Consider the following 13124-nt stretch of genomic DNA (forward strand, 5'->3'; position numbering starts at 1 on the left):
TGCTGAAGATAATAACGTGGAGGAGTGTGTGTGTGAGCGAGGCCTCTGCTACACCAGGCAAGTCTTCGCTGTTGGCACTCGGGGCTCGCTCTTTTAGGGTCATATGGATCAAATAGCTTAAAATTGGAACACAAATAGGCCTGAGTCTGCTTTTGATAGCGTGTTTATCATTGTTTGACTTTACATTTGACTTCATGCAAAAACTAATTACTGCCACGCGTCTTGTTCAAGCATCTGTGTCCACCCTCTCCGTGCCAAAATGCTCCTCATCGCAGTTTGGCCCGAGATGAAGGCGGCAAGCTCATCCAGCTGAGAGCGGGATCGCCCCGTCCTTCTCCGGGTTCCTGTCACTCCCAGCCTGTATATGCACACCGGTCCACTGATTAGTTTCCTGTTTGCATTTTTGCTTTCTTTTATAGGGTGCAGCACCGCTCTGAGCTGACAGCACTGACAGCGTTTTCTGTAGTCAAATTTTTTGCTTCACAGCAGATCTGAGGGCTTTTTTTCCTCAGTCGCTCCAGCGGCTGATAAAAGTCGGAGTCAGACAAACTGCACTTCTTCTGTGTGCTCTAGTTCTGCTCGGTAACGCACAAATTATCTAGCTGGAAAACGGTCACACAGCTTGCTCGCGTGGTTGTGATTTTTTTCAATAATTTAACAACCGTTTAAAAGTCATATCAGAAGATTCATTTTCCCCTGTTTCGCAGACGTGAGCTCGGTGGCAGCTCAGTGGGAAGCAGGGTTTGTTAAATTACAGGGGTAGGACATTTATTTGCAGACATCATTGGGGTGAAGCTGCATTAAAAACGATTTTTTTCTGCGCTGGGAAATTAGGCACAATTCAGTTCTTGTTTGGAGAAGTGAAGTCAGTCACATCAGCCCACATGCTCTGTACTAACTTAGATTTTCAGCAGTGCAAATCATTTAACTACACATGTGGCATTGTGGGAGACGACCGCGCATCGCCGTGAACCCGCCCGCTGCACCGCTTTGAGTGTAGTTCGGTTTCTGGAGCATAATGTCACACCGGGAGCGCTAGATTGGTCACTGGAGCAGTGGGAGTTCTCCTGGTGGGCCGGCGGAGAGAAGCAATACTGCTGCACACCAGCTGGCTCCATTTAGGCAGCAGGGTCGTAAAATTCAATCCACATCTCTTCTCCGTGGTGTATTTTTGGTCAGATGCATCGAAAGGATAGTCATCGACTTAGAATTGGTCTACATAAGATTGGTGAACTCGCAGCAGAGACTACAGAAAATGTTTTCATGCCATGGTCAGTTTTAAGATTTTTTGCTTCTGTGAAATGTCTCCAACAAAATACACGTTGAGATGTTAATTTCTGCCTAGATTTCTGTTCTGGAAAATTCGACACAAAGTCTCTTTTGCATATTTAAACAAAATGTCAGAAAACTTGTAACACAAAACACATTTGCCTTTGGGGAACTAATCAAATAGTGTTATCTATTTCACCCTATTCAACTGTAGTTTCTTATCTTATAAAACATACGGCATGTTTTTAAGGCCAACATTTTTTTTTTTTCTCATACTCAGCCAGAAATCTCCACTTCAGTTGAAGTTGAGCTGACATTAAACTTTCCTGAATATTCCTTTGGAATGTTTTGAAAGTTTTTCCGGAGAGGCTAGTTCATTTATCATTCACAGCCAGATCCATGTAACAATTTCTTTCCCCTGAAAACAGCAAACTTCATCTCTTTTATAGTTGTTGGCAGTATTTTCCGAATTATGGAGTAATAAAACCCTCGTCTCATGGGTGGAGTTTGGTTAAGTCTTGGCAAGAAAAGTACTTCCTTTTAGTTTCGCTGAAATTACTTTGACTTCTGCCTTTTTCTGACTTTCCCGTGACTCTTTTTCTGCCCTCTCCATATCACGCCGGGGACATGCGGGAGATCAGGGTGCTGTGCCGCCCACATTCTTTTCCGGTGCCTACGTTGAACTGGGCTGCTCAGACGGAGAGCGCTGCGGCCCGGCACAACAATCTGCAGCGATCCTTGCCAAGCAAATCTGGCAGGAAAACATACTGATAATCTATTAGAAATCATGTCACTGCTGTTTGTAATTGTGTTTTTATGTAATGATCTGTCAGAGCAAACAACCGAAAGACACACACACACAGGCTGCGGGCATCAGAACAGCCTCCATGAAAATCATCACACAAGTCTGTCGTCATTTTAACATTGTGCCCTGTAAACAGAATGTGATGTGTGAAACCTGTGACGTTCCCCTTAAATTTCAGGAAAACAAAACGCTATATACACTGTTCGGCCTGTTGGAAATGTTAGAGGTACGAGGTGAGTAGGAATTATCAGTATGAACAACCCTTTGCAGAACATTTCCAACCAAAGTGAGCCCCGATAGCAAACCGCTGGAAGCCGCGCTCTGACGCCGCAGCCTTGCAGCAATAAAGAAAAAGTAAACAGCAGGACACACTTGCCACTCTCCACCCGAGGCGGGGAACATCTGTCACCGTGGATAATGACAGATGCCTGTTGTGTTACATTATGCGCAGTTTATTTGCCAATCCATAAGACCCCTGAGGCAGCAAGCTTCTGCCATAAAATAGATGGTACGATCTGCATTCATTATGTTTTTATTGACGTTTATAAGTTGAAGTCAGGATGAAACTAACTTGACGTGCACGCCGTGTGAAACCACCCCCCCCCCCAAAAAAAAACGACATAAGGAAAGGATATGTAAGGTCTCATTAGGCAGGAAGATGTAACTTAAATTCATGATGTTTTTCCCCAGTGCACAGCACCCATGCTTTTAAGTTTGGATTAGCCTTTTTAAATAATAGACCAGCATTAGAGGGTTTAATTGTCCACTTCTTCCTGCCACCAACTGGTTGTGACCATCCCTGTATCCGGTAACCAGAGCTTTCTCATTCACAGTAATGATTTTCAGCCCTTTTGTTACTTAGTAAAATCTGACTTAATTGGTTCCTTCCCAGTGACTCTGCATCATTAGTTCTGCTGGCAGGTTTTCACACACGCACACACACACACACACACACACACACACACACACACACACACACACACACACACACACACACACACAAAAAGAAAATTTAAACTTCTGTTGAGCCCAAACAGTCTGTGCTTATTGAGTGTGTGCACCTATTTAAAAAGAAACGTATTACAGCTGATCCTGCGTGTACACTAATTGGAAAACTCGTCTGCACCCATAAGAATAATTTAGAATACACAAAACCTCATCTTCTCTCAAGGTGCTGCAATTAAAGCGAGAGCTGCGGCCCCGCCAGTGATTCATTCATCGCCTCGAAAAAGAACGCGCGTGGACGAAAAGCATCGTATTTACTTCAGATCACGCGGTGAACCCCTCTACCCCGACAATTCATCAAGTCTCCGGCTGATCAGAGAGGAGCGGCAGAGCAGGCTGGAGCAGATTTCACAGTGCAGAGTGCATCGGAGCACCAGTGAGTGAGACGCCGAGGCAGATGAGCATTTCTGACAGTGTCTGCTCATGTGGTTATTTGCACCATCAGTCTCACAAAAGTTGTTCCAGCATACTGTATACGTCTGCTGGCAGTTGCTATATGTTCTCTGGATGCATGCAACATGGTACAGTTCTGTTTTTTAAAGGGGCTCCGGGGGAATGTCTGTGTTGTGCTGGATGTTGATTGATTGTACTTGAGAACCTGCATAAAGTCACATCCTTTGGGAGAGTTGTGGAATATCCAACCCGAGACATTGTGTCATAGAAATGTTTAGTCTTGAAAAGTGTGTGTAACGATGTGATCCTATCCTTTTACTGAAGTTGCAAAGTCTTTGTTTATATAAAGCGGACCCTGCCACCATTCTAGCTTTAAACAAATTGTCCACAGGCTTCTTTAAGCAACCGAGTGAGATGGGCTAGGTCTTATTTTTAACATCACCTTACAATCACATAATATATGAATAAGGAATAAAGCAATTCCCCACAAATCGTTGCATTGAGCCCTCGAGCGGTAATGTTGTAAACTTGACTGAGTCTACGGTGTCAACACTGTCCCCGACCTGAACTTTACAACAAACGCGTTCAGCATCTTTTCGGCTTCCTGTGTAACATTTGTCATTCTCTGTAAGACTTTTAAATTTGAAGACGGAAGAAAAACTGGTGTGGAAAAACACGTCCAGCGAGTATTTCGCCTGAGAGCGAACACATCAGGAGCAGATGAATAACCCTGTGTTTTCCTTAGCTGTTTGTTGGCACAGTGTTAAGTCATTTGTATTGGGAAGGGTATGAACTGCTCCGCGCAGATGCAGTATCATTATCCTCCTGGCCCAGTGAGCAGGCATGCTTGTAAGAACATTGGCTCAGTGTAGGAAGAGGCATGAACTCCATAAAGTCGACTCATGCAGCACAACTCCTCTATTAGACTTGTCACATTTGCAAAGCTTGATTAATATTTACAGCTTAGACTCAGCAAGTGTACACAACATGCACATTAATTATTGCTAAGTTCTCCGGGCAATAAGTTGCTGGAGTCTTGCAAGTTGTTCCATACTGCACTTTAATTGCTGAATACATTATTTTTCATTGTGAGTAAGGGCGTGCGGCGCAGAGTGAGGTGGTTGTAATGCAGGGGGGGGAAAAACTCCACGCTTATATCTTACTCCTCTGTAAACAAACCCTGGATACTGAACACTGTTTGCTTTGTGTTAATGAGCCTGGTGGAGAAATGATCCAGTCAGCAGTGGTGACTGATGCTCACACGTGGCTACAGGAATAGAAAATTAAGGAGGACAAGATGAGGCGAGGCATTAAACTTACTGGAACTAGGAATTTTTTAATTTCCTCCAAGGCGTGACTCATGCGGGAGTAGGCCTCTCCAGGTGGAGCAAAGACTTCAATTAAAACGTGAAGATCGTTACTCAGGTGGGCGTACTTGGCCTCTCCGCTGTTCCTTAATTCTTCTTCCTGTGGAGTAAAAAAAAAAAAACAGCAAGTGACGGATTTGTGTCCATGAACGAGAACTGAAATGATTAACAACAAAAGTGTTATGTTCATTCTAGCAAACATCACATCACATTGTCTGGATTAAGGAATACTTAGTGAACTACTGCACAATAACATATCAGTGAGGTATTACTTTAAGTTTTCTTTATACTGAACATTGCAGTACGACAAAACAAAGCATATGTACATACATGTGTGCCCATGTAGGTATGTACTATATATGCACACGTGTTCAGCACAAATGCATTTATGCATATATGGGTGGGTATGTGAACGTATTTATAGATAACGTGATTTATTAATTGTACACTTTGCAAACCCACATGAAGGTCGATTTGACCAACGACCCTCAGAGCTCACGTGTGTCCTTCACGACTCTGTAAGGACACTCCCACACAGAGTCCAGAAGCCTGCAACTCCCCTCCAGTTAGTTAGAACTGAAGGAGCCTCTTGGATGAGAGGGGAAACGTCTTTAAGAAACTGAAACACGTCCAGTTGCCGATGATACAGCACTTAGAATTACCTGGACGAATGAGAACCTTCATCAACTAATTGTACATACAGCATATCGAATTGTGTATAGTTAGATGGGAGCGTACAAAGTCACACAGGTTCAGGAAGTAAATTGATTATGATTAATTACAGAGTTGTTGAGAAGGGGTAGGATTAAACAAGTGTATACTTCTTCCTACTCCTTTTTGGGCATGGCCACCATTGTTAATGGAGTATACTGTGACATGCTTTTCATTTCATTATGCTTATTTGTCAAACTAATTCAACTTTTTGTTTTGTTTTGTTTTCACATGTCCAAAATACATGTGTATTTATTCAATCATTCAACATTTAGACATGTAAATGATGTTTTATCAAAGACTTGTCTGGACTAATATTTGTTGCTCTACTGACGGATGCCACTGCAGTTTTGCTTGCAGTCGCTTTTAGCATTTAAGGTCGAGGGGGGAGAAATTACCGGTGGCTTAGTGTAAAAAAGGAAGAAAATACACAAATGGGGGAGGAGAAAGCTGAGGTGGTTGGGTCAAACAAACGCAAGACTCTCAGCCAGGGAGATCAGCGTTTGTGTCCTGTGGAAAAGCAAAAGTCAACAACTGACTTATTTAAACTTCGCTTGCGAAAACGAAACGAAACATTAACAATACTTATTTCAACCCAAACCATGATCTTTTCCTCAACCTAACTATATTCCTGCTCAGCTGGGAGGTTTCAGGGTTCAGCAATCAATCAAGACATCACCAATTCCTACTTTGAACCAGACTTACCCGAAAAATGAACTTGGGCTACATCACTGTGATGAGAACTACTTAAAACGACAGGAACCTTTTCTTTGGGAATAATTTATTTGACGTGCACTTACTTTGTCCCATCTTCTAACATGGAGCGGTTGAGATGTTTTGGCTTCGGTTTTGGGGAGCTGTCGTGTCGTTCATGTTTACGGTCAACGGTCAGCACCAACATGAACCCTGTGAGCCACGATACTAGCTTGGTGTAAAACCAACATTCAGCCACATGTAGCACCTCCGCACTAAGTCAGAGAATGCGATTGTGACTCACAGCTCTACCTTTTCCCCTCCGTTCATCAGAAGCGACAGTCAAGGCAGGCTATCACCCACAGTAACAGTGATGATTTAGTCACATACAAGAAGCCACTTGAGCAATCACCACATCGACAGGGATACGCTTGTACCGCGTCGAGAAACATTTCCGAATGATATGTGGCCTTTTTTCCTCACTTGCATAAGGAACGACGCTGCGAGGATAATTACTCTACGTCTGACAACGACAGCAGAAAACGACAAGAATAACAGACCAGATAGAGCAGCTCGGTCATAGACTCTGGCAGCAGGGAGGCTGTTAGTGAATGTCTTTTTTTTTTTTTTCAATAGCAATTGCCTTTTTTTGATTTGTAGAGAAGAATGTCTGCTGGCTCCGCTCCAAAACAGCTTGAGGAAATGTTTAAATGGATAGACATGTTGTGACCCAGACATGGCATTCAGCTTGGATCGCGCTGATGATCAATAAATGGTTTGGTGAGGCGCTGGAGAAAATGGATGTTAGGTTCCTCAAGAAGTAAAAAAAAAAATCAAGGAGCAGAATGACAAGAATAATGCACAGGCAGAAGTCACGAGTCAAAACTGTCAACTTTATGAGAAAAACAGACTAATGAAGCGACGTGGTGCAGCTGGGGAGGCAGCGGAATGATTCGCTGATGAGGAACACACCGAGGATTGCCTGGTGGACAGGTGGGGCCACGACACGTTCGATAAATAAAACAGAGAGGGGAAAAACGCTGCAGGTGTCACAGCGGCAGGGACGAGCAGCTGGTGCCGTGCCACTTCTGTCCTAACAATGATCCACATTCAAGATCGCTCTCTGGCAAAAGAAAGTTTGCCAAGGTCTCCAGGTTCTCTCTTTCCCTCATTAGAAATTCCACCGCAGTCAGCATAAATGGTGCTTAACAAGTGCATGCAGTTGTTGGAGCGACATTAATTGATGGTCTGGCCACTTGGAGGCAGAGGAACAAGCTGTAAACACAACACTGACACACATGTATTATCATGTCGCGAGGTTGACACGGGTGGACAAACAGTTGCCTAGCTGCACATCCAGCAGCTACAGAGGAACTAGGGTTGTTAATGATCAATTATTATTTTTTATCAATCACTGTTATTGTTTATTGATGGATTGGTTTTTCTGTTTATTGTGGTTTTTTGTTGTTGTTGTTGTTATTTTGAATTTGTTGTATTTTCCCAAATTATGCCATAATACTTTTATTGCTTTTTTTTTTTTTAAATGTTCTTTCCTGTAATGGAGCTGGGCTCTGTCATATAAGGCAGATGGTTCCTTGGCCTCTCCTGACACATCGGTTAATTTTAATTATCTGATTGAACCAACTCTCGTGTGTGCAAAAAGAAACAAACAAACAAAAAAAAACAATCGCTGTTAAGAATTTAACTGATTATCTTATTTGATTGCTTGTCAAATATAACAGAATACTGACATGAGAAAATGTATTCAGTAAATACACAAGTCATTTGTTATTTGATATGTGTCACTCGGTTTAACATCTGCTCTTTGAACGCGTAATGTAGCCAACTCTGATTTTGCATCGAACATTAAAAAAAATCCAGTGGTTAAAGCTGATGGAAAAAACATTCATCATATTTGATATCACAATAACGATGAAGCGATTAACGATTGTCAAGACAGCCGACTCTCAATTAAAGAAATAAACGTTCGTTTGCAGTCATGTTTCTGTTTGTCTGACATACGCTCACTCTCATCTCAGCTCCGTTTTGGGGATATCTGTCAGCTCTTAAGCCGCTTAATTCTCCACTGTGGTCACCAGCTTGTTGCTAACTTTGTTTGTCTGAATTTTAGTGCCGAGTATGGAGCACTGAGTGGGTTTATGGGAGCAGTGAGAACGACTGGAAATAACAAAGTCGAGGGCCATAAAACCAAAAGAGTGAGTTAAAACATAAAATGCTTTGAAGGGCTGAAGGCGGGGGCAGAGTCCGGTTATTGTTCCCCTTAGACATTGTCCATATAAGAATAGGTTTTTGCAGTTTTAAAACAACGTACAATAAAGATTGCTCATTATCGGCACCAGCTAAAAAATGTGTTTCTGACTGTAGCAACTCATTTTAAGAGCCACACAAATGCAAGCAGCTTCACTCCGGCCTCAATCCCTCGAGGCCGGAGAGCTTGACAAGACGAATGGTGAAAGAAAAAAAAAAAAAAAAAACAGTGTAAAGAAGTATATATTAAGTTAGGACAGGGCGCATTGCATTAAAGTCTACGAGAAGGCACTCCAGCAAACAAAAGATGTCAATCCCGGCTCTCAATGCAAACTGTTCGAAAAGTCTGATGATAAGAAAAACCCAATCACCTCTAAGTCTTAACCCAGGCCCCCGAGGAGCCCTGCCTGAGGCTTCACACCGGCTTTAAAGGCTTAAAAGATCTGTAATACACCTCCGGGCCAGTCCTAACTGTGTTTCAAAAGAATTAGTTAAATTGTAAAATCAATTCTGCACTGAACAAATAATAAGAAGTGATGTCAGACCTGGAGTGGAGATGTGGTTTTTTTTTTCCCCCTACCTGTTAGGAATGCAGCTGCTGCATACTGAACAATGCAGGGATTAGTCTGCCACCTGTATTATCATCCTGCACTGCAACAATAGGGAAGTCGAGTGCTTTGCTCAAGGACACAACGATGGTGGCTGTTATGAGGAGCGGGGAGAGCCACTCGAAACACTTCATTCGGCCAGACAATCTGCGGATTCAAACTTTTGTCCTTGCATCGCAGGGCCGTTCCTCTACCCTCTGGGAAGAATCAGCTTTAATTAAAAATCGCTCGGAAAAAAATGTTCAGCAGGCTTTCACATTCACTGTCAGGGAGCCTAGGTCAGTCTGAATCAGATCAGAACGTGCACGTGGGCAGACGATCGTGTCTTGGAGCTGTTTCACTGGAATGACGGAGGGACTGCTACACACACACACACACACACACACACAGCTATACATCAGTTACCATGACTGCGGTCTGTGCGTGTGTGTGTGTGTGTTCGATCAGTCGATATCATATGTTTAGGAGCTCAGGCATAAATTTTCTCCAACCTTGCAGTGTTTGTGTGAACAGTCTTGAGTCAGAGGTGAAACGAGGACTCCCCTGCTTCAGCTCTATGACTCAGCAGCGTGTTAACCAGGCTAATATCTGTGCACAGGGTGTAATACTGACCATATGGTCTGTTAGGACTGGGTGGCCTGCTCTGATGCGAAATTTTCCATAAACCTGAGATGTTACCACGCTGCTGGACTGACTCACCCCACCGAGGAGCTGGGCGAGACGGCAGAGACGCGCCCGTGCTTGTCATGTTTGCACCACGCTGGCCCGCGACCAGCCGCCTCGTATGGCAGCCAGCCTTTCAGTCACGACCTTTAGGTGTCAGCCTCATCACAGAGTCCTTCAAGACTGTGCACAAAATCAATATTGCTAACAGAAAACGCCGAACACTGAATCTGATCGTTTCAGCAGCCCTTCATAAGAGACAAGTACCGGGAGTCTATTATTATCCACACATCCTTCAGACGGCAGGTGAATCCACCGTGTTAGAGGCATTTAGTTATTCGTTTATCAACAATAAAAAAGACTTGCATGCTGCATTCATGTAATTAAAACCCTTGTTTTGCTTCTAGCTGTAGCCGTTATCATTTTAGCACCTCTTTACTTCATTTTACACACTGAGGACACGTTAATGCAGCGCACGGGTAAACTGAATGGACTTAGTGGCAGGAGGCCAAACTTTTAAATGAACTCTCGCACCCGGCCAAGAAAGGCACTGGCAGAGCGTTCAGACTTCATCGGAGCGAAGACTTTCAGCCTCACAATTAGGCTTGAAAAGAAATCCAATGCTAAAAAAAAAAAAAAGGTATTAATTTCCAATCACAAAGCCATCCAGTTATTGAAAAATGGCCTTCATTAAGTTGACTTGTCCAACAGCTCCGTCAGGCCAAAAGATCACTGGGATGAAGCTGCACTTTTTTAATGTTTAAATTAAACAACTACCAAAGGCAAAGAATTAACTTTGCAACCTCTGCGCCTGAGTGCTGAGAGGAAAAATAAAAAATGTGGTCGACATTTCCATAAAATCTCCATCTGCTGAGAAAAAAAAGAAAAGAAAAAAAGGTGTGACACGATCCAAAGATCCTCAACAGCAACTGAGCGGCCATCCATCTCCTGCTTCCCCACTTCCAATCTGATGCTTCTCTTGAACCTGCATGTGCATGATTTTAAACAGCCATTTCTTACTCTTTAAAATGCTGCTATATTCAATTTCACACAGTGTCAACGCGCAGAAGAATTAAAACACACGTGCGGTTCTTCCTCTGCGGCGCTGACGTGTGCTGTCAATGACCGTCGCCACAGATTTTTCTGTTGATTGAGTGTGATGTCGCCGGAAGCGGCAGAATAGCTGCTAAGTGTTCTTGACTAAATATTCTCCATTAAACATTTACTCCAATCACCATGATATCTTCAAAAGCTGATTTTCGGGGGCCACTTGAAGGCAGCTGAAACAAGCTGTAAACACAACGCTGGCATTTCAGCAGCAACATTATCAATCACGCTGGAGCTGTGATTGTGCCCGCCTGACAAATGTTAGACGAATTTTCAATCTTTATCAGCTCTGTTTTTTGGACCTTGTACACGGATATTCTTATAAACACACTTTTTATGTTTCAAAAAAGTTCCCGTCCACATCAACGGTATGAAAACACGGACGCAGGCTGTCAAGCGCACGCCAAAGCAACAGTTGCCGATATAACCTCTACCGTAAGACCACGTTGGCCAAAGCAAAGGAAACACGCCGAACAACCCCGGTCTTCCTGTCTACACATAAACACTGAAAACTGTGCATCTGAATATCTTCACCCTGGCAGGGGTTCTCCAAAAATCTCTGCATGGAAGGCCAAAACTCTTAGAAAAATCGTCATTAATAAGAAACACTGGTGTGCGTGCGTAGAGGCCTTGGTCTCTACTGACGCCTGAAGGATATATCTGCTAATTGCTGGTAAATGCTCCACTACGTTCACCAGCTTATCTCTGAATTCAGCCCTTATTAAACAGAGATCCCGCAGCATGCAGTAGAGAGGACCCATATCATTGCACTGCCTTTTTTTCACGCAACTAAACAATAATGCTGCCCAAGTGTGGGATTTTTGAGGAAGCAAAAGAGACTCAACATCAGGGCTGACATCATCTACATCATGTTTCTCGGATGCACAGGAGTTTGTTGGTTTGTGAGTGACATGGCAGCCGCTACAGCCACCGCGGTCATTCTTACTCAATTTATCGAACAAAGCAGGGCCTACTTCTGTTGATAAAATCGGCATTGGCGTTTACAGTGACAAAAGACCTCGTTGACATTCACAGCCATCGGCCATCTGCTAGCTTCCCCATCTCTTCTCCTTCTCCTTCTTCAGTCAGCTGCTAACTGCTGCTAGCTACTTTCAAAATTCCCCTGAGGGTGGATCGAACACATGACCCTTGTCCTGTCCCGCCTTTCCCCTATTTTACGTCGACGTCGACTCAGCTCCGTTACAACCTCTGCTGCCAGTTCGCTGATGGAATAATGTTCTGTGTCTGTACGTTTTACATTCAGCGATGAGGCGGTGTAACAGTAACATCGTGTGAAGCACATTCTTTAGAGCTTCCAGCTGCAAATGAAAAGCGCATTGTGATATGGTAAGAGTGAACCAAGACCGCGAAGTCGTCGACCCGACAGCTACACAATGAGCTTATACTGCCTGCAGAGTCGGGTGACGGTTCTCTGTAGGCCAACGCCTTTCACATCATCATCTTATACATTTCTATGATACAAATATTGACTGCAGCCGCTTTAAAGTAGTTGTAACGGCCCCTGCATTACTTTTCTTGGTGCACCGAAAAGCAGCTCCGGTTTCGCCGTAGTGGCGACGACGCCGCAGGTTCTTCTGTCATCTCTCGATGTCTGAATCTACGGTAAGAATAGCGAATGCAACTGAGACACGTCACGAGCGCAAACACCAGATCCAGATCCAGCAGGCTGCCTGTGAACCACACTCGGATAAGTCTGGCCCCAGGGAGCCCGCAAGTCGGCAGGATAAATGGCTTTGGCGAAGGGATTCATTACTTTGCATTCATAATTGACTGTTACAGAATATGCCAGTAAACAACAGCACACAGAGAAACATTCCCGTTTCTCTCTTACATATGTTTGTCAACTGAGGGCTATTAATTCTACTCTGGATGTGATTCATCTCAGTTACAGCTCAGATGTTGTCGGCTTGAATATTCTCTGAATTCAAAATGCTGCGCGTCTGTTAATGTTTCCGTTGGATTGATATCTCTGACACAAGTCGACGCATCTCTCTCCTTACCTTGTCTTTATCTCTCATGGAGCCCTTGCCGAGGATGGACATCTTCACACCCGTTTCCTCTTGTAATCGTTTCATGGAATTTCCCCGTGGTCCCAGCAGCTTCCCGACAAAATTAAACTGTGACACGGGAGGGAAAAAAAAGCAATCAGACACCCCATCAACACTTTCAGCATGTGTAAGAGGAGGACAAATAATGATAAAAGCTGGCGTTTAT

General features: G+C 43.7%; 1 protein-coding gene across 7 annotated transcripts in view; it reads right to left on the bottom strand.

The window, feature by feature from the left end:
* Positions 1 to 13124, bottom strand: part of khdrbs2 (KH domain containing, RNA binding, signal transduction associated 2) — an 86269-nt gene that overhangs the window by 38723 nt on the left and 34422 nt on the right. For all 7 annotated transcript variants that reach the window (XM_030441459.1, XM_030441458.1, XM_030441457.1 and 4 more), the window contains exons 3-4: positions 12911 to 13027; positions 4793 to 4939 (exon numbers count right to left, since the gene is read on the bottom strand). In XM_030441459.1, the coding sequence (XP_030297319.1) occupies positions 4793 to 4939; positions 12911 to 13027 (264 nt within the window). The remainder of the gene's footprint in view (positions 1 to 4792; positions 4940 to 12910; positions 13028 to 13124) is intronic.

Source organism: Sparus aurata, chromosome 15, assembly GCF_900880675.1.
Source record: "Sparus aurata chromosome 15, fSpaAur1.1, whole genome shotgun sequence".
In the NCBI taxonomy this organism is placed as follows: Eukaryota; Metazoa; Chordata; class Actinopteri; order Spariformes; family Sparidae; genus Sparus; species Sparus aurata.